Source organism: Aedes albopictus, chromosome 1, assembly GCF_035046485.1.
Source record: "Aedes albopictus strain Foshan chromosome 1, AalbF5, whole genome shotgun sequence".
NCBI lineage: Eukaryota > Metazoa > Arthropoda > Insecta > Diptera > Culicidae > Aedes > Aedes albopictus.
In genome coordinates this window covers 167926327-167949478 of record NC_085136.1, presented here as the reverse complement: position 1 = coordinate 167949478, position 23152 = coordinate 167926327, and the positions used below count along the sequence as shown (strand labels likewise).

The 23152-nt window shown below is 40.3% G+C and overlaps 1 protein-coding gene across 1 annotated transcript in view; it reads left to right on the top strand.

Annotated features, from left to right (window-relative positions):
- Nucleotides 1-23152, top strand: part of LOC109412148 (solute carrier family 23 member 2) — a 33814-nt gene extending 10662 nt beyond the window's left edge. The window contains exons 3-4 of the mRNA XM_019685798.3: nucleotides 21394-22895; nucleotides 22961-23152. Of these exons, the coding sequence (XP_019541343.3) occupies nucleotides 21394-22895; nucleotides 22961-23015 (1557 nt within the window). The 3' untranslated portion in view covers nucleotides 23016-23152. The remainder of the gene's footprint in view (nucleotides 1-21393; nucleotides 22896-22960) is intronic.

Sequence of the window (23152 nt, the reverse complement as noted above, 5' to 3'; positions counted from 1 at the left end):
CAAAAATCTCTAAAATAGTAGAGTTATACTTCTCCCAAGTACTCTTTGAAAGATATCATGGTAATCAAATGTCCAATCGAAATAAAATTTAGTAGCATTCTATTTACTAGGATGTTGTAGCTTTCATTTGCTGCCAAGAGTACCCAAATCGATTGACAGTCGTCTGAGAAACGTGAGTGATTGTTTTTGTAACGCACATACACACACACTCAGTTCGTCGAGCTGAGTTGATTAATAAATGAGACTGGGCCCTCCGGGCATCGGATCGAAACTCGGTTTTTCGATATTTATACTCTTCTTACTTCTTAACAAAAAGCAGTTCCACCAGGAATTCCCCAAAGACTTCCACAGGAATCATCCTAGCAGTTCCACCGCTAATTCTTCTAGGCCAGGGTTTCTACATAGAATCTCTCTAGCAGAAAATTCTTATAGACTTCCCTCAATAGTTTCTCCGGGAAACTCTTAGAGGAATTCTCCGCGGACTTCTAGGAGGGATTCTAGGTTTGAGTCCTACAGAAATTCCCGATGGTACTTCTAGAGAAATTCCTGGTGAAGCTCCTAGACAAAGTCTCAGTATAACTTCTATCTCTAAAGAACGGAAAACTTCATTTTCTAAAGTCCGGAATTATCCTATGGTGAATACTTTGATCACAAAGAACCAAATGATAGATGAGTTTATCACACTTTGCACCACAAGCATGAAACGAGGTCAGCTGTTCTGCCCATAATCGCATAGTTGACGTAAGCGCCACTGTAGTTTTCAGCACACTTTAGAAATTTTAACAATGAATAATGAAAAGTTTATGATTTTTTCACGTCGATATCTAGCTAGTGAGATCTTGTGCTCTATTGAATAAAAAGGGCCACAATAATGCACATTTGATAGATATCAGCTTGCGAGTGCTGACATTGTCAATGGTGGTTACGTCAACTATGCGATTATGGGCAGTGTTAACTGTCTACTTATGTTGCAAAAACACAATTTGGGTTTCTCTGGATCACACCAGCAGACCATGGCTTGAAAAGATCAAGATCATCATTAGTTCATGTTTATATCAAGTGATACAGTGATGATAAATGAAAATAATGAGCCTTTGAAAGCCTACATTTGTTGAAATATCTGAAAACAATACAATATGGATTTCTCCAGTGGTCATTCCGGTGACCACGTGGAACCAATACGACTATTCATTTCCAGTCGGCCTAGGAACTTTTCGTAAAGGAAATTTCCTAGACTTCCTTGGACGTAGAGTACATATCTTCAACCCTGCCACATTATACACAGAAAAAATATGTAATTAAAATTCAGCGACAAATCATGCACATAAAGGGAATGCTAGAGTTATTGCATTTTTACATGAGATATAATGTAAAATTACATTACCATCGTGTAAATTTCCGCCAACCATCGCGCATACCATCATGGACTCCAACCGGTTACGTAACTTTTAGCGGAAATTTACACGAACGTAATTTTACATGATCTCATGTAAATATGCACTAACTCTAGTATTCCCTTTATGTGCATTACTTATCGCTGAATATTACATGAATATTTTTTCTGTGTATAGACACATAAGTTTGATTTTGAGACAAAAAAAAAATGTTACGTCATGTTACTATGAGCAAGTAATGGCTTTAATCAGAGAAAAGAAGGTCATCTCCCGAGTCAGAAATTGATTAAAATTTCATGCTGTTGGTCGCGACACCTGACGGTTAAAATCATACTTTTTACATGGAAAATTTCAACAGTGTTGACACGATAGAGCAAAGTATTTTGCATGCAAGTACACCAACTCAAAAATTGATTCGCAAAAAGATTGTGTTCAACTGGAATGTGCTTCGGGGACACAGTCAACGTTGCTTATTCATCAAAATCGTAAATAGGGCACGCGATACAAAAATGGTGAGAATATGTGTATGGTAATTCAGAAAAAATGTTAAACATCTTTATTATGCTTTATAACAGCTTGCAATTGCAAAACATCGTAGGTACGTCTACCATATTATTGACATAGTGGTCGAAACAACAATTGATGAGAGCGTATCAATGAAACAAATTATCAAAAAAATAAGATAATCAATCATAGATATGATGTCATTTATTCATTAATTTCGGTTATACCTGAAAGTAATCAACATACTTTGAGCCATGCAGTTATTTTGACGTTTAGACGCGATGGAAACGAAATAAACAGAAACAAAATAAATCGAGTCGTCTAAGATTTATCACTTTTTGTGTCGTCGATTTGTTCCGAGATGCCCTTCTCTTCTATGGTAGACTAAATAAGGGGATTTATTAAACAGTGTAAATAACTGCGTAAACCAAGATTATCTGATTATAGAAAAATAAATCAAGAGAGGGATTCACTTAACAGCGTAAATCGTTGATTAATTATTATCCTGAGCACGGGTTCCCAACCAGTGAACCGCGGTCCCCTGGGGGCCGCGAAGCCAGTCCAGGGGGGCCGCGATGTTACCAAAAAAATTGTTCAACTTTTATTCAATTTTGTGCAAATTATACTAATTTTTAATTTTGTATACCGCCACCCCCAAAAGCCACAATTTGAGGAACAATTCTTTAGTTTAAAACGCCTTCAGAGACAAAAAATGTTCGGCTGCGCCGCTATTTTTCAGCTACGACTCAAATTGAATGTACATGACTTCATTGTTTGCGAAATGTGAGTATCGAATGAAAAAGAAGAGGTATTTCTGGCTACGTCACTGTACCCTAAACTCGGTTTAGTTAATTTAATTCATATTTTTTCTAAACATTTCCAGTGGGCCCCCGATGTTTTGACAACTTTCAAAGGGGGTCGCCACCTCAAAAAGGTTGGGAACCCCTGTGTTAGAGGAAGGATTGTTGAAAATTGCTCTATTCCAGCGGTCTTTTCCATCCCCGGTGAAAATTAAAAAAATCCTTTGGGGGCTTCCACGATTATTACTATTGGAGTTTCACTAGGAATTCCGGCAGAATTTCCCTTACGGAGTTCAAACAAGAATCTCTCACGAAGCTCGTCTAGAAGTACCCGCAGGAGCTCCTGCAGGAATTCCTCTAGATCAGTAGTGGTGCTCGCTAGTAGTTCCAGTAAGAATTCCTCTAGAACTTTCAACGAAAATTCTTCTAGGAGTTCCACCAGAAATCCCACTAGAGGTTGCCCCGGAAATTTTCTCGCTAGTAGTAATTTTTTGAACTAAGAACTATTTCCGAAGTTACAACGAGAATGCCTCTAGGAGTTTCTCAAGAAAATCCTCTAGGATTTCCGTCACGAATTCTCTTAGTAGTTCCAAACAGACTTTCTCTAGGAGATCCACTCAATGTTTTTTTTTCTACTTCCACCAATTATTTCTCTAGTAGATCAACTGGGAATTCCTCTAGGAGTTCCTGTTAGAGTTTCACTTGGGATTCTGCTCAAAGTTTCAACGGAAGTACTTCCAGTTACACCGGAAGTTTTACCGAAGATCCTCTGTGAATACTTGTAAAGGCCCCACCGCTAATATCCAGAAATTGTAGTAGTTGATCCACCGTGAATCCGTCCAGCAAATCCACCATGAATTTCTCCTGTACATTCACTGGAACTCCTCTAAGACTTCGACCAGAGATTCTCCTAGGAGTTACAGCAAGAATTCCTCTAGGAAATCCACTAGGGATTCGTCAAGGAGTTTCTCTAGGAGTTGCATCGATTATTTCTCGAAGTCCGGTAAGAGTTTTACCGGGAATTCTTGTGGAAAATTTTTTTTCTCGGAGTTCTACCGAAAATCTCTTCAGAAATCGTTCTAAATGTTCCAAAGAGAATTTCCCCAAGAATTCCTCATAATACTTCTCTATGTGTTTCGCCGCGAATTTCCTCTAGAAGATATACTTTTATTCCCTAGAGAAATTCTGTCAAGAATTCCTTTGAAAGTTTAATTCACAGGGGATACTTTCCTAACAGGAATAGCGCCGAGAATACTTGTGGAAATTTCTATTCAAAATACCTTTGGAAAATCCTCAAGGAGCTCCACTAAGAATTTCTCTAAGTAATTACTTTAGAAGTTCCACCGTACATTCCGGCAGGAATTCCATCGAAAGTTTCACCAAATAGTGCTAGAAAATTTCAGTAGAAAATTCAGCTGAAAGTCTTCTAGGAGTTCCTTTGGAAATTTATCTAGGCAGCATCAATTTATTACGTAATACTTAAATCTGAATTTTCGTACCGTTCCCTCTCACACCATGATGCATTTTTTGTGTGAAAATCTAGAGTTCCACTCTAATTTTTCTTAGATTTTCATCGTATTTTTTTAGAAGTTTAATCGGAAATTTTTCTGGGAGCTCCATCAGATAGTCTTCCAAGAGTTCTGCTGTGAATACCTGTAGGTAGAAGCTTCTCAACACAGATGCTTCGTGAATTCCTCTAGCTCCTCCTGAAATTCCTCTTGGATTTACAACAACGGATATTCCTCTGGAATTTATAGTAGGTACACCCAGAGGAGTTTCATCGGGAAATTCTCTATGAGTTCCACTAAATGCTCAATGTTTCTAGTTCATAGTTTCAATGGATGCTCCACATGGAATTCTTCAAAGACTTTTATTTGATTTTTTTAGTTCTAAGATTTCCTATCGAAATCATCAAGAAGCTTTACAGGGAAATTCTGTTAAAAATTCACCATGCGTTATACCAGTAATTCCTCCAAGAGATAATTTTATTATTTCTTTAATTTGAAAAAAAAACACTAACAAAAAACAGTTCCACCAGGAATTCCTCAAGGACTTCCACAGGAATTGTCCTAAGAGTTCCACATCTAATTCTTCTAGGGTTTCTACCAAGAATCTTTCAAGCAGAAAGTTCTTCAGTAGATTTTTAGAATTCAGTAGTCTCTCAGGATATTTCTTCTGGTGGTCGTCCGAAAATTCCTTCAAGAGTTCCTTCGGAACTTTTGCAATAAATTTTCCAGAAGTTCCGAAGGAGATCAACCTGGCAATTCCTTCAATAGATTCTCCTGGAAGCTCTTAGAGAAATTCTCCGCGGAAATTTTAGATGATTTATCGGTGAATCCCTCAAGGTATTCAAGATATCCGGTATGACTTTTACAAAAATTCTTGGTGCACCTTCTGGAGAAATTCCTGGTGTAGCTTTTGGAGTAACTCTCTGTATAACTTCTATTTCTAAATCACGGAAAACTTCATTTTCTAAAGTACGGAATCATTTTATAATCAATTCTTTGATCACAAAAGAATTAAATGACAGACTGGTTTCCCACACTTTGCACCTCAAGCGTTAAACACAATATGAGGTCAGCTGCTAAATGTCTACTTATGTTGTAAAACACAATTTGAGTTTCTCTGGTGACCATGGCCTGGAAAGGTCGAGATCATCTGTGAACGAACTTTGGTCTGGCTTGCGTAATAAATTGGCCTACGAAATTATTGTCTTGGCTTCAACGTTTGGATCCCAATTTGTAATCGTCACAGTCGAAAATCGCAAGACAAGATCGAGATCATCATTTGGCTCATTTCTATACCTGAACATTACAAATTATAAAGGTAAATGTAAATGATTAAAATTTAGCTGTCGAAAGCCTACATTTGTTGTAAAAATCTGAGAGCAATACATTATGGAATTCTCCGGCGGCCACTCCAGTGGAACCAATGGAACCAATATGACTATTAATTTGGGGCCCCTATAATCATAGCTGTAAAGGCATTCAACATAACCATGCTGAGGATGACGGGTTCGATTTACGATCGAGCTAGGAACTTTTCGTAAGGGAAATTACCCTTACTCCCTTGGGAATAGAGTATCTTCGTGCCTGCCACACGATATACATATGTAAAATAATGATTGGCAGAGAAAACTCTAAGTAAATACCAGTAGAAGTGCTCAAAAAACAACTTAGCTGAGAAACAGGCTTTTTTCCAGTAGGTATGTTACGCCAACAAGAAGAAGATGATCATCAATTTATTTGTGTATCACAAGAACAACAGACATGAAAATCCAAGAAGGTTGCACCATGTGGCGAAAACTATACGAAGTTCATTGTCGTTATCCAATTAACCACCTTCCGGAATCCCTGTAACCCGTTCCGCATTGACCAGACCTGCCCAGAACCCTTCAAAAATGGTCTTAAACAATATATTTCTCATTTCAGTGAAGTATGCATAGAAGTTATGCAATAAAATGCATAAAGGGAATGTATTTGTGGATTTTCAAGCACATAGCAATGATGAAAACTAATATTTCGGATGTTCCGGATTTCCAGAACCGGTTCTCAAATTAGTCAATATTAATGTCAATAATCAAAGTCCACGTGAATACCTTTCCAACAATTCTTCGACGGTCCTGATTACTTGTTTGGTTGCAAAGTTATAGCTTGCCAAAGTTAGGGTATCTAAAGCGGCATTTTTTAGTTGAAGCAGGTTCCCGGTGGCCACAGTGGCCAAATCCGGATTTCTCCGGTGGTTTTGAAAACTAGACTTGTGCCCCTTTCATTTGAGCCAAAGAGATCCAAAAACTGACAAGCCACTGATTTTTGCGAGCTGTCCAAAGTTTGGGGTAAAAAATGACCCCAGGGTCTTATTTGTAACTTTTTTTATGGGAGCACCCTAGGGGTCATTCAATGTTTTTATTTTTTGGGAAAGATTTATTCCGCGAAAAAATAATTGTCAGAAAATTTCAGATTGCTAGGATTCGTTAAACAAAAGCTACAGAGAATTGAAATTTGAAACAGGTCAAAAAAGACCCCAAGACCTTACTAAGGTTAATTGAAAAGATTTCCAGCTTCAGCTAGTCAGTAGTCACTAACTGTTAAAAATGTAACGAAAAAACACATACAACAATTTGCTACCAAAATCACTTTTACAAGTAGCCGCATCGATTGAAAACAATTATAATGCTTAGCCACTAATGACCGTATACGAACCTATTTAGCATCAACCAATTATCTAATACTTGGTTCAGTTACCCATTCGGTTTATTAATATTCGACGACTCGACGTTAATTGACTCACTCCTCATGGTGAGTGGCAAAAATATAGGGTTCAATAGTCAATCTCGAGACAACAGGAACAGCACGGAATTATGGGAGTAGCATACGTTTGAGATATTTTTTTATTTAGTTAATAAATTACTGGATGCAGGATAAGGAGAAAAGGTGTTTTTTTTTCTTATACATTCACTAATAGTCGTGGCAGAAACATGACAAAAATAAAATATATATCAGCCCTATTTGACTTTATTGTTCCCCCATGTATCCGATGAGAGGTGTTACCTCGGATCACGGTATCCATAACTTAATGAAGCAGATTTGTCCAGTTTATTGCACGATCAATTGGCTGGTACTATTAATGAATTTCAACCTTAATAGGAGTTGAGCAACTCAGTCTCATGAAATGCAAAAATTGTTTGTTATTCTAAACAGGAAGGCGTGTTAGCTGTCGTTGATACTATAAATCGTTTGAAATTATCTACTTCAGAAAATGTATTTACATATACCTATCTGAATTTTTGATGCACTGCTGAAAATTCTCGGCAATCCTGTTTCTGGAACAGGTCTTTCGTTAATTATTCGATCACGTGACCAATGTGTTGAACATTTTTGTACCGCGTATAAGTATTATGTCACATTATTTAATACTAGTGGCAGCCAAAAGAGCTAAACAGTGCACGCGCAAAAGAGTGACGAATTCGATTCCCGGTTGATTCAAGAACTTTTTGTAATGTAAATTTCCTCGATTTCATTGGGCATAGAGTACTTTCGTGCCTGTCACACTAGGGCAGAGCTGCTAAATATAAGTCATGTCAGTTGACTACTGATTTTGCACCATCGTCTCTATCACTGTGGGCCGATCAATATCAAAACGATAGTGACCGGCAAAGGCTTGATACTGACCCACACTCCAGAGCACTATCATAGCAACTGAACTGATATTTTTGCGATTTTTGTTCTGTACACATATTTAAATTTCATCACTTCAAGTGTTTATTTTGATTTTTAAATGAATTTTAGATGGTCTATCTGTGATACAGTAATGTTCGGATTTTATCACGACCTCCGCGCGTCAGTCCTTTATTTTTCATTAATTTGCTGTTACATTCGAGAGCAAGTGTTTCTCCTCTTCTTCAAGCTGAAAATGCGTATAGATTTTGTAGAATATTTTAAAGCAGTTTTGAAAAAGGGGGGTGATAAAATCGGAACAATACTGTATCTACCCGCCATCGCAATCAGTCCAGTTGTGATGGGAAAAGAAAAGTGATGGTGACGCGGTGGCTCAACAGAGCACACGCTGACTTGGAGTTTTGTTTTGATATTTGCGCAAAAACCTATTTTTAACATTTTGATTTTAATGTTTGCTCCTTTGCAGGTCCGGATTAAGGTTTGTGGTGGCCCGGGGCCCGAGCGGATGTGGAGGCCCCTCGGAGAGATGACCAAAAATGTTTTTCCTTATTTTCGAACAGTACTTGAGCAATATGAAAAATAAAGCTAATGTTAGCAACCAAAAAAGATTTTTGTGGGGGCCCCTAAAATGTGGGGGCCCGGGCCCCCCCGCCCCCCCCCCCCCCCTTAGATCCGGCCCTGCTCCTTTGTACGCTCATTGCACAATTATGGGTCACTCAAGGAACAATCATTTCATAATATGAATCGTTTTTCATACAAAAATAACACTTTTATTATTTTATTTTATATTCTCTTTATTGAAACTCCTTTTTATTGTTTTATATAAAAATCTGCTTGAAAAATTCACTTTAGGCGGTGAAAATTACTAATATGTTGGTGCGTTATGAAAACCACAATAATGGGTCAAAATTCGCTGTGTAACAATTATGGGTCAATTTGTTGCCTATTATGGGTCACTCAAGAGGAATTGGCTCAACAATAATGTTTTGTCCATTTTTTCAATGAATGATCATTTATTCTCGATAGATCAACTATGGTAAAATCTGAAACTGGTCTCAAACCTCTTAACGAAGCGTGTTTTCACAATTTGGAATCCATTTTTTAAAATTGGGACTATATCTCCAACACAACCACCAATAAACGCCTAAAAGTATGCAGTGCCCATGTACGCAGAACTCTCAATATTATACTGCACAAAAAGTGACCCATAATTGTGTGATTTTCGGTGTTCCTTGGCACAATAATGAGTCACTTAAATTTTGCCTGAAATAAGCTTTAATTAGCTGCAGTCACATGAATGTATACATTTAGAATGTAAATTATACCTTTGTTCTGGTGACGATACCATTTTGCACTTGAAAATCACTAAAGTTTGCTTTTACAGAGCTTACGAAAGCAGCGCACGCACTTTCCGATATTCACAATCGAAGCGATACTTTGACAGATGGTTTTGCGCCGAACAAAAAATTATTGAAAATATGTATGTTTTGACGTATAAGCCTGTGTGCGATACGTGTAGTGACACAAAACACATCAACTTATGAACGAAAAATGATAATGGTTAACAAAAGCTTGCAATTAAATAGTACTTATCTATTGAAGTGGAAAGTGACTAATAATTGTGTGTGACCCATAATTGTGCAATGAGTGTACCTATAGTGGTTGGTCCCATAAGAACTTATTGAGATGCTTTCGTTAATAAAGATAAAACTTAATATATGTTCATCCAAAGATTGCAAGTTTGGGTCCTGTCACGGTCGCCATGTCATGCTTGTCAGGTTCGTTGCTTGGTCTAGATGCGGTGTACAATGCTGATGTCGCCAGATGCTAAAAAACTATTGCGAAACCTTCACATTTTTTCCTGTTCTCCGGATGTTCCGGACCCTGGTGCCCCCAGGGAAGTGGCCACCTTCTGACCGGTTCTGAAACCTAGCTTGCGACATATCAAACTTCATGATTTTGCAAAACAAGAGTATTGAACCATGTTTCCAGAGATTTCAGATACACTGGCCACTTCTCCGGATGTTCCGGACCCAGGTGCCCCCAGGGAAGTGGCCACTTACTGACCGGTTCTGAACCCTAGCTTGCGACATATCAAACTTTATGATTTTGCAAAACAAGAGTATTGGGCCATGTTTCTAGAGATTTCGGATACACTGGCCACTTTTTCGGTATTCCGGAAACCTGGTGCCCCCAGGGAAGTGGCCACTTTCTGACCGGTTCTGAAACCTAGCTTGCGACATATCAAATTTCATGATTTTGCATAACAAAAGTATTGGACCATGTTTCTAGAGATTTCGGATACACTAGTCACTTCTCCGGATGTTCCGGACCCAGGTGCCCCCAGGGAAGTGGCCATTTACTGACCGGTTCTGAACCCTAGCTTGCGACATATCAAATTTCATGATTTTGCAAAACCAGAGTATTGGACCATGTTTCCAGAGATTTCGGATACACTGACCACTTCTTCGGATGTTCCAGAAACCTGGTGCCCCCAGAAAGTGGCCACTTTCTGACCGGTTCTGAAACCTAGCTTGCTACATATCAAACTTCATGATTTTGCAAAACAAGAGTATTGGACCATGTTTCTAGAGATTTCGGATACACTGGCCACTTCTTCATGAAGTTTGATATGTCGCAAGCTAGGTTTCAGAACCGGTCAGAAAGTGGCCACTTCCCTGGGGGCACCAGGTTTCCGGAACATCCGAAGAAGTGGCCAGTGTATCCGAAATTTCTGGAACCATGGTCCAATACTCTTGTTTTGCAAAATCATAAAGTATGATATGTCGCAAGCTAGGTTTCAGAACCGGTCAGTAAAGTGGCCTTTTCCCTGGGGGCACCAGGGTCCGGAACATCCGGAGAAGAGGCCAGTGTATCTGAAATCTCTGGAAACAAGGTCCAATACTCTTATTTTGCAAAATCTTGAAGTTTTATATGCCGCAAGCTAGCTTTCGAAGGCAAATAATAGGTTGCACCTCTATCTGATAAGGAGGTTACCCCCGTACCCCCGACCATAAATCCGGAACAACGGAAAATCCGGAACCATGATACCGGTTACATAAACTAGAAGGATTTTGTGATCAACTTGCAAAATTTCATTAACTTTCGTTGAGAAACGGCTGAGAATCAGATTTTTGAAGTTTTGAAATTGGGTGAAAATGAGGCTCAGGCACATAGACGTAACACATAGAACAATTTTCGTGAAAATCCATCGCCCACTTCACACTACCATCACCTGGTGAAAATATTTCACGAAACAATGTGTTGTGCAATACCACCAATAGAAGTCACTAGTTTGGAACGTCAAACGCAAAGAAAAGCGATGCGCACGCCTCTGGTTGTAAAATCCACAACTATGAAGATTTAAAATGTCGTGGTCGTGGCGTGGTCGATGGAATTTTCGCAAGTGTTACGTCTGTTTGTCTGTGGCTTTACAATGCAACACTTTTAGTCCAGGCCAGAAAATGAAAGGGAGCACGGCAATAGGAGGCAATCAGTGAAGTACTAGATTGAAAGTAGTGAGCTGGATTTTAGTATGGTGAGATGATCAATTCTCCATTTCTGCAATGAAATGAAGCAAACAGTGTGGGTTATATGATTTCTTGCCTAATTTGATGCTGTTTGAGCAAAACTTTGGGTAACTGTGTTGTTGAGGTTGCAAGAAATAAATAATACAACAACACAGTTACCCAAACTTTTGCTCAAACAGCATCAAATTAGGCAAGAAATCAAATAACCCAAGCTGTTTGCACCATTTCATTGCAGAAACGGAGAATTGATCATCTCACCATACAAAAATCCAGCTCACTACTTTCAATCTAGTACTTCACTGATTGCTTCCTATTAGCAAAAAATTAGCAAAAAACACTTCACATTGCAAAAGAAAAGGTTTCAAATTCTCAGACCTAGAATCATAAGAATTGGGTTTTTAAATTAAGAAAAATGTATTGATTTTTGATTTTATACGAAAGAGCACCTTTTTCTGAGCCACTATGATTTTTTTCAGATTTTTGAAACTTTATTTTGATACCTAAAATCAATTTCAAAGAGATTTTTTGAAATCACCTTTTGACAGCTGGGTAACTGTTTGACAGCTCCACCCAGTACAAAATGCGACGAGGGGTGATTCGACAAATCGCTCCCATACAAACTTCAAATTGATTTTTAAATAGGTTCCCGGGCACCAAACTTCATGAAAATTTGGATTTCGGCTCAGTTTTGCATGCAGATTTAGAATATGGAATTATCTCAACACCGCTAAAGAAGCCAATTCATACGAAGATGTCTTGTTCAGACAAGCTGATTTTATGATTTGCTGATCAACTACCAAATATCGTCAATACTGCAAGTTATACGCCGTGTTTCGGAAATATTTGAGGGGCCTTATTATTGTTAGCATCTCAACGTGTAGTGTATACCATACAATTTTTGACACAACTGCTATCAAAATAAATTAATAGTGTGAAACTAATATATTGATCTAAAATGCTCCATTTTCACACCTCAATTAAAGTATTATCCGTCCATTTTTTTCCCGCTGTAGCAGTATTCACCGATGCACTTGATTGGAATCACAGCCTCCTATAGGAACAATCATCTTATTATATCATTGCAACACCACAAGCACGAAACAAAACCACTATATCGTGTGCATCGCGGTTTAGCTCCACTCGTTAGGTTCATAATTATAACACCAGTATCACTGGCTGTCTATCTTGCTCAAAATAATTGATTTGAACCATACTTTACTGATTATTATTCTAATTACAAGGTGACAGCCGAGGAATCCCGATGAAAAAATGACGGGGAATTCAATTGATTTATCCAATCGTGGTACTTTGACAGGGGATTCTATGTAGTTTAAAATTCCCGGCTATTTAGAAGATGTCGTAAAACTTATCCAATTAATAACTACATTTTTCGTCGTTTAACATCGTACAGCAAATTTGGCGATCAAGCTGCAAACGAAGAACAATCAATGGATGTTATTCAACTGCTCTGCGGGATGCTTACTAGCGTGGGACACAAAAAGACATTTTACTCCTGTACACTTTTTGAGCTCCATTTTGGTCCCATATCAACTGTGCAAAATTTCAGATCGATCGGAGAAACTATATTTTAGTGCCAGCCATCTTAAGTTTTCATACGATTTAGTATGGGGCAAATCACTTTTCAAAGAAAAATCGCCACAGCTTGCCCCTCAACCCCTAAAAATAAATCGATTTCTGTTGGAAATTTTACGAGGAACCAACCCTCCGAAGACTGCAAAGCGATCTGAGGCATGTGAAAAAAGTTATTGACTGAAAACCGAATGGCATGCAAACGCTGTTTAACATGTAAGGAATAACAATAAACAATAAAATCTCGTTTTTTTAATCGATTGGGTGAGGCCTAATAACTTTTTCCAGGAACGTCGCATCGATTTTCTGTCTTCAGAGGTCTGATTCCTAGTGAAGTTTTCTACAGAAATCATTCGTCTACTTATTTTTAGGGATCTAGGGGTGACTCCTAGCGATTTTTCTTTGCAGGAGTAAAGTTTCCCCATAGTAAATCGTATGAAAAACTAAGAATGGCGGGCGCTAAAATATAGTTTTTGTAATTGCGTTGCGTTTTCCCCTACTTTTCACTCGCGGTTGTAACGTTGAAACGGCCTACTTTTCTTCACTAAAACAAAAGTGCCGAAAAGTGCTACTTTTCGGCACTCTTAAGAGTGCTGAAAAGTAGCACTTTTCGGCACCTTTGCCAGAGCCCACTTTTCGATAACTTTCGAGGCTACCGTAGACACAGCTGCTACTTCTACATCCTCTAATAAGCTCGAATCTGAATCAGGACTATCCAGATTCAGATTAAGACTGCAGATCAGGAGTAGAAGTAGCAGCTGAAGCTACTTTTGCTCTTGCCCATGGTGCGGTTGCGGTACGACGACGACGACGGGAGTTTGCAAATTTCTGACACCTACCCTATCATAGCCTACCTGATCAAACAAAAGCACCACGCTGACGCGCATGAATGCTGCCACGTGGTTCGTATTGATACATGTACGTGTAGCAAGATTATACCAAGGATTATACTGGATGGGTATTTTTTTGCAATTACAAAAAACTTTGTATGCAACTCGTTGCAAAACTCGATTTTTTCAGCACTCGTCGTATTTATCCAACTCGGCAAGCCTCGTTGGATAAATGTACGACTCGTGCTGAAAAAATCATCATTTTGCAACTTGTTGCATAAATAACTATTTTCCGATCGATCTGAAATTTTGCACAGCTGATATGGGACCAAAGGGTAACTCAAAAAGTATACAGGAGCTTGAGTTTTTCCATTTTTTTTGTATTTTCCCATATAAACCGTGTACCAGGCTAATGTGCAGTCAGTCTAAGCTAAGCTAAGCTAAGCTGATGAGTTATTTAGTATTTATTTTATTTTAAATAGAATATTGATGAAGAGCAAATTTTGTTATTGGTTTGTTAGGAATAAGAGCTAAAAGAACAAAAAATAATAACTCACTTTGTTCCAGAAAAAAGTAAATAATAACTTATTTTGTTATTTTAAGATCAAACCAAGGACAAAACATGTCAGAACTTAAAATATAGTTTTTTCCAGTCATAAGAACAAAATTTACAATTATGATGATTTTATTTGAAATAACTTATTTTGTTCTTACTTTGTTCTCAATAACTCGATAATAACTTATTCAGTTATTCTCCATTTTGAAATATTTTGTCATTGGTTTGTTCTTATAAGGACACAATTAGTTATTATTGAGTTATTTTCCGGTACAAAGTCAGTTATTATTTTTGTTCTTTAGCTCTTATTCCCAACAAACCAATAACAAATTTTGCCGTTCAGCTATTCATTTTTAATGGCAAAATTTGATCTTCGTTAGTTATTTTCTTCTACCCGGGAATGGCAAGCAAAGAAAGGCCTTCAATTAATAACTGTGAAAGTGCTCTAATTAACGCCAAGTCCCAATGGTGAACGTCGAGCCATAAAGAAGAAGACCAGCTCCATCTTTTGATAGTTGAAGATTCCGGATTAATCCCCCTAAAAGTGAGATACAAAATTATTTTTTTTTAAAGTGTTACTATGGTCGGGACAACGGACACGGCAATAAAACCCGGAACAGTTACGGAGTAAAAGACAACACGTTCTGTATATTCAAAGTTGGGTTATAATACTTGACAATAAAAGATAAACATTTAGCACTTGACATTCGTTCAAATACATAGGTGTGGCATATAATATTCAGTAGGGGCACGAAGCAGTGTTTGCAGACTCAACACGCCCCCTCAAACTCTGCACACATCCACTCCTAGGTTGGCTCGAAGATTCCGGAAGGCCGGAGCTGGTAGACTTTTAGTAAAAATATCTGCTTGCTGCATCTTCGAAGGAATGTAGTCGATCTGGATGCAGCCTCCCTCCAAAAGCTCTCGAACGTAGAAATGTTTCACGTCGATATGTTTCAAACGGCCTGAGTCCTTAGGATTGGATACGATCTTAATGGTGGATTGATTGTCCTCATAGAACCGGACTGGTTCCTTCGATGGCCACCCCAAGTCGCACAGGACACGAACCAGCCATTGGCTGTGACACGCAGCACCGCATAAGGCCACTAGTTCGGCTTCCGTTGACGATAAGGACACTGTTGGTTGTTTCCTAGCGAACCAGCAGACGCTAGCGCCAAATACTTTGAAAACGGCTCCCGATACTGATCGACGATCTACGATGTCATTGGCCCAATCAGCATCCGTATAAACTGCCAACAAGGTCTCGTCAGCGTCTCCTCTGTAGATTAGTCCAAGGTCTAGTGTTCCTTTTACATAACGCAGAACTCTTCGCAAGTGCACCCAATGTTCGTCGGTTGGGCAGGCCTGAAACTGGCTGAAGTAGTTGGCGGTTGCAGCTAGATCCGGCCTTGATGTTAACGACGCATACATAATGCAGCCTACTAGCTCACGATAGGGTTTTGACGTTCGTTTGGATTCCTCGCCTTTTGGCAACTTCAATCGATTTTCCATCGGCGTGGAGATTGGACTACAGTCCTCCATTTGGAAACGGGACAGAAGACCTTCCAGGTAGCGACGCTGGCTAATACACATGATTTTCTTCTCCTTGTTTCGATGGATCTTCATCCCAAGAAAGTTACGAACTTCTCCTACGTCGGTCATCTCAAATTTCTTCGCGAGACACGCCTTGACGGTGTAGATAAGCTTTTCGGATGGACTCACGATAAGAACATCATCGACGTACAGAACTAGAACCACCTGATCCTTCCCGGTACCACGAATGTAGAGACAAGGATCATTGACACTTCGCTCGAATCCTAATCGTTTCACAAACTCGTTTAAGCATTCATTCCACTGCCTTGAAGCTTGCTTCAGGCCGTAAAGCGATCGTTTCAGACGGCATACGAGGTTTTCCTTGCGGGTGAATCCTTCCGGTTGCTCCATATATATCTCTTCGGTTAATTCACCATTCAGGAAGGCCGTCTTAACGTCCATTTGATGGACGACCATTCCCTCGCGATTTGCCATTGCCAGCACCGTCCGCAGTGTATCCAGGCGAGCTACAGGAGAGTAAGTCTCCGAATAGTCGAACCCTCGCTTCTGACTAAATCCTCTTGCAACCAATCTCGCTTTATATCGGGTTGGCTGCCCGTCTTCACCTGGCTTGATTTTGAAAATCCACTTACACGAGATTGCACTACGTCCCGCTGGGAGCTTCGTCAGAGTCCACGTACCGTTTCGTTCTAGTGAATCCATTTCCTCTTTCATTGCCTGTTGCCACAAGTTCCTATCGTCTCGGTTCTGCAAATCCGACAATGATTCTGGTAGATCCTCCACAAATGACAAAGCATTCAACGCAAAGCTCGCATGATCCACCTCGTAGTCCCTATGCCACACAGGTGCACTACGATTTCGGACCGATCTTCGTATAGCAACACTCTCCTCAGGATTTTCAGGACCACTTTCTGCACTAGGATTTTCTTCTTCAATCATGCTTGTAAACTCTTCATCTTCATCATCTTCTTCGCCGCTATTTGCTTCTTCTTCTTCACTAATTTCTTCGGTTTCTCTTCTTTCTTCATTTTCAATAGCAAACTCAATCACATCGTTCTTCTTGATATTCACTTTCTTCTGCGCATGTTTTTCTTCTTCCGCGCTCTTCGATTCCACAAAATCGACGTCACGTGCCACTACGATTGATCCAGTTTTTGGGTTCCACACTCTGTACCCGTTGGGTGCGTATCCAACAAAAACACCTCTCCATGCTTTTGCGTCCAATTTCTTACGGCGCTCTTTCGGTACATGTACGTAAGCGACACATCCAAAAGTTCGCAGTCGTGACACATCAGGGCGACGTCCGTTCCATAGTTCAACAGGAGTTTTTCCCGAGTCATTTGCACTAGTTGGACACCGATTTACAATGTACGCGGCTGTTTCAATCGCTTGCACCCAGAACACTTTTTCAATCTTCGCATCTTCGAGCATCGCCCGCACTCGCTCGACAAGTGTGCGATTCATTCGCTCACTAGTCCCATTTTGTTGGGGCGTGTACGGAACAGTGAAGTCCACCTGTATCCCTTTTCGACGGCAGAACGACAACAAAGCCTTATTCTGATATTCACCGCCGTTATCACACTTGAGCCGGGAAATATTCAGTCCGAATTTCGCGGTAACCAACGACTCATAATATTCGAACCAACCAAGCACTTCGTCTTTCGTCTTCATAGGAAATGTCATCACGAAATGGGTCCAATCATCCGTGAATGTCACAAAATAACGTTCACCGTTCCGACCGGCTGGCTGTACCGGCCCACACACATCGGAATGAATGACCTCGAGAACTCGCGACGATCGTTTGCCCTCGTGAGCGGAGAAAGGTTTACGCGACTGTTTGCCAATTATGCATGGCTCACACACAATCACTTTATCGTCCGAACCATCACACTGTGTGGGTTGCATGCCATCAACCAAATTTCTGCACACCAATTGTTCGAGCTGCCTCTTATTTAGATGTCCGAACCGGCGGTGCCACAACTCAAGACTCTTCTTAATACGACCACAAGCTATCAAAGATTCACTCTCACATTCATCGACAGTGTACAAGTTCAGTTCGTATAGCTTGCCATGACGCGACCCCGAAGCAACTAATTCGGAACCGTTCCAGATGTGCACTTTTCCGTCATTGAACACTACTTTCATGCCTCGTTTTTCTACGTTTAACACAGAGAACAAATTAAAACGCAGTGACGGTACATAAAGCACATTGTTTACAGTGCAAGGGATGCACTCACCGTTGACCACGGAAATCAACTTCACTGTCCCACTATGCCGAGCCACAATAGTCTCTCCGTCTTTGGCTACTGCAATTTCCACAGGCTTTTTCAACGGCCTTAGCTCTTCGAAAAGTTCTTCGTCCTTCACTAGGTGGTCAGAACATCCCGAGTCCACAAACCACTGCACTCGCCGTTTTTCAGAAATTCCACTGCCGTTAGCCAAAGTAACGAACGACACTGCTTTATCATTCGCTAAGTTCGCATTTGGTCGCTGTTTTCCGTGCTTAAATCCTCGGTCCCGTTGTTGGTTTCGTGGGCACTCCGACAGTTTATGTCCTTCCTCCTGACAACCGAAACACCTCCATTTCTTCTTTTTCCTCTGCTTCTTCGATCCGGTGAACGCCGCTCCGTCTACTTTCGAAGCAGCCAATTCAACACCCGCTCCTCGCTGTTTGATCTCCTCGTCGAGTAAGCGGCACTTGACGAACTCCAAGGATAGACTCTCTTCTGGCATGGTTTCAAGTGCTGTTACGACGGTGGAATACGCCGGCCCCAGAGTGAGAAGAAGATGACAAACGACGTCCAAATCTTCAATGACAGCTCCCGTTCCACGGTATTCTCTCACCAGCCGATCAAACTTGAGAAAGTGATCTTGCAGCGAACCGGATTCGAAACGCAACGATAACATTTGACGTTTCAAATGCATCCGGCTGGCAATACTTTTGCGTTCGAAGACGCGGGACAATGCATCCCAAATCTCTTTTGGCGAAACCTTTTCCTGTACATATTCTAATTGGGAATCGTGGATCCGGGATACCAACAAGGATTTGCATTTCCTATCTTTCTTCGCTCTTGCTTCCCGTTTTGCCTTCTTTTCTCTTTTCACCTCCGCAGAATCGTCCGCCTGCTCGATCAGCTCAACCAAATCTTCCACCTTCGTTTCGATGCAATCTGAAAGCTCATGTTCCTCCAGCAGCACTCGCACCCGAAACTTCCACGCGGTGAAGTTAGTGCCATCGAACAAAGGCAACAAAAACCGTTCGTGTTTCTCGTCATCCACCATTTCGACACTTTTTCCGACAACGCTACGCGACTCGCGACAACTGGGACCCGTAACCTAAAGTGTTACTATGGTCGGGACAACGGACACGGCAATAAAACCCGGAACAGTTACGGAGTAAAAGACAACACGTTCTGTATATTCAAAGTTGGGTTATAATACTTGACAATAAAAGATAAACATTTAGCACTTGACATTCGTTCAAATACATAGGTGTGGCATATAATATTCAGTAGGGGCACGAAGCAGTGTTTGCAGACTCAACATTTTTGACATTACGTCAACTTTTCACAGAGCAAAAGAGCGCTAAAACGGCCTACTTTTTTCATTAAAACAAAAGTGCCGAAAAGTACTACTTTTCGATACGTGTGCTGAAAAGTAGCACTTTTCGGCACTTTTGCTAGCATCCTTTTTTATTTATTTTCGTGTGTGTAATTAATAGAAGTATGAACTCCATGTTAAATGAGGTTGATTGACCTTCACACTTAAATTAAATCGCCGACCTCAGCAAATGGATTGCCGAGAATCCAACAGCCGAGAATCCGGTAATAATGTTCACTGAATCTCGGTAAAAGTTTTACCGAGATGTCGTTAAAACTTTGCCGAGATCTCGGTAATCCAACTTTTTACCGAGATCTCGGCAAAGTTCACCGAGACTCGGTAATGGTGTACCGAAATCTCGGTAAAAATTTTACCGAGAATCAGTATAGTAGTTTACGCAACAAGGTGCAGAATGAAGATTTTTACAGCACGAGTCGTACATTTATCCAACGAGGCTTGCCGAGTTGGATAATTACGACGAGTGCTGTAAAAATCGAGTTCTGCACCGAGTTGCGTACAACATTTTTTGCAATTTCATAAATTACCACTTGAGGATAGTTTTTAACAAAAAATTTTCATCAAGCTGGACACTGATGTTCATAGTCATGTTTAAGAAAGTCTGATCATAGCAGGTTATACTGCGCAGTTGTCACAATTTTTCAAAACTTCGTCCTGAAAGCATCAAGAAGTTGATCAAAACTGAAAACAGTGCTGTAATGGTTCATTACGCAACGCAAATCAGTGCTGTAATGAACCATTACAGCACTGTTAATTTGATGTGGGAAAGTAGGCCTTTTCCTGTCAAACTTGCGTGAGGTAAAACAGCCTATTTCGATGAGAAATTGCAAAAAAATATTTATGAAACAAGTTGCAAAACAACGATTTTTTCAGTACGAGTCGTTGATTTATCCAACGTGGCTTGCAGAATTAGATAAATACAATGAGTGCTGAAAAACTCGAGTTTTGCAACGAATTGCACACACTTTTTTGGTCATTGCGAAAAATGAGGTTTGAATAGCATTTTTTCTAGATTACATACTTCTGCAGAACGAGGTACGACTGAGTATTAACACACTTAAATTCAGAAATTGATCTCGGTAAACGGTTTACCGAGAATCCAACAGCTGATATCTCGGTAAAATATTTTTTTTATATGTAGAATATTTTAATTCAAAACCATTGATAAGGACGTGAATGTTGTAATTTTCACACCAATGGAAATACAGGCCTGTGCTTGAAATTTAATCCCAAAAACACGTTTCTTAAGCAAAACATACATTTATTAAATTTTTAAGCACATACAATGTTTTGAAAAATTGTATGTATCAATAACATACGCAATTTTGTCGAACACATCAATACTGTAAGAATTCAATGAGACGAGTTTTTGGTAAATCCATGATGTTTTTCATCGACTTCTCGGGATGAATATCTTTCTTAGAAGCAAAAAGGTGCAAATGGGTATATATATACCAAGGGTATACCCTTTTCAGAAAGTACATCGAAAGAGATTTTTAATAATGATTAGTTTTTTTCATCCACGACTGTCTGCTAAAGAGATATCGCCAAAAAAGATTTGAAATCGGTTGAAAAACGAGCGAGATATGCCTTGTTAAAGTTGGAATTCTGACTTTTTTCGGACCCTTGCTAGTTCGCAGGAATTTTCACTCCGTCTGTAGTTTAAGTGTTAATCGACAGATAACAACTACTCTGTTATATACTACACTGCCTATGATCGCATAATTGTCCCATATGAATAGGAAACCCAGCAAAGATGGGACTGATATGCGATCATGGGCAGTACAGGCTTCTAAAACCTTCAAAGTCTTAACAAAATCACTGTTTCTTTTTTTTTCAGCACTACCTCACCATGATCGGTGCTATTGTTTCCATACCGTTCATACTGACGCCTGCTCTGTGCATGGAAGACGAAGATCCCTCTCGAGGAATAATCATCTCTACAATGATTTTTGTTACCGGTTTGGTAACATACATCCAAGCCACCTGGGGATGTCGCCTTCCGATTGTCCAAGGGGGTACCATTTCCTTCCTAGTCCCAACGTTGGCCATTCTCAACCTACCGGAATGGCAATGCCCTGCAAAAGATGTGATCGCGGCCATGAGTCCGGAGGACAAAAGCGAACTGTGGCAGATAAGAATGAGAGAACTTTCCGGGGCGATTGCAGTGTCGGCACTGTTTCAAGTTTTCATTGGATACACGGGGTTGGTTGGGAAGTTGCTACGGATTATAACTCCGCTGACCATAGTCCCTACCGTGTCTCTGGTGGGCCTAACTCTATTTTCGCATGCTAGTGAAACCGCATCAAAACACTGGGGAATAGCAGCTGGAACGATCCTCCTGATGACACTGTTTTCACAGGCCATGACCAATGTACAAGTGCCAACGCTAAAATACCGTAAAGGACACGGTGTAGAGATTGGCTGGTTTCCGTTGTTCAAACTTTTCCCAGTCCTGCTGACAATCATTATTATGTGGTCATTATGTGCAGTGCTAACGGCGACCAACATCTTTCCAGAGGGCCATCCAGCGCGCACAGATGTGCGACTGCGTGTGCTTCAAGATGCCTCGTGGTTCCGCATACCGTACCCAGGACAGTTTGGCGTACCGACAGTTACCCTAGCCGGGGTGTTAGGAATGCTAGCCGGAGTGTTGGCATGTACTGTGGAATCCATCAGCTACTATCCGACTGTTTCGCAAATGTGCGGCGCTCCTCCGCCACCACTTCACGCCATAAACCGAGGAATTGGAACTGAGGGGCTTGGCACGGTGCTAGCTGGCTTATGGGGATCCGGAAATGGTACAAACACATTTGGCGAAAACGTAGGCGCCATAGGCGTTACAAAAGTAGGCAGTAGGCGAGTTATTCAATGGGCTGCTATGATCATGATTTTACAAGGAGTTCTGAACAAATTTGGTGCAGCCTTTATCATGATTCCGGATCCGGTGGTTGGAGGAATATTTTGTGTTATGTTTGGTATGATAGCCGCATTTGGACTATCTGCCTTACAATACGTTGATCTACGTTCTGCGCGGAACCTGTACATCCTAGGACTATCGATCTTCTTCCCTCTTGTTTTGTGTTTGTGGCTGAAGGATCATCCAGATTTCATTCAGACTGGAAATAAAACCGTGGACTCGACGCTATCAGTACTACTTGGCACAAGCATTCTCGTTGGCGGATGTCTGGGATGCATCCTGGACAATCTAATACCAGGGACACCAGAGGAGCGTGGATTAAAAGCATGGAGTAATGAGATGGCACTCAACGTCGAGAATATTGTGAACGACGGAACACAATCAACATTTGATTTCCCGTATGGAATGCAATTGTTAAGAAGGTAAGTGATGACACAAATAAATGAAATACAAGATTAAATGTCTAATTTTCCTATCGTGCTTGCAGCTGGAAATGGACGCGGTTCGTGCCCTTCTTACCTACTTATAAGATGAAATTATAGGCAACAACAGTAGAAATGAGAGCAACAAGTGCGGCACATCAACGGTTTTACATAAAATATTGCAATTTTATTTTAAGCAGAGCTCCAATACGAACAAAAATATATGAAACGTGGAATACCGAAAAACTCCAAACTCA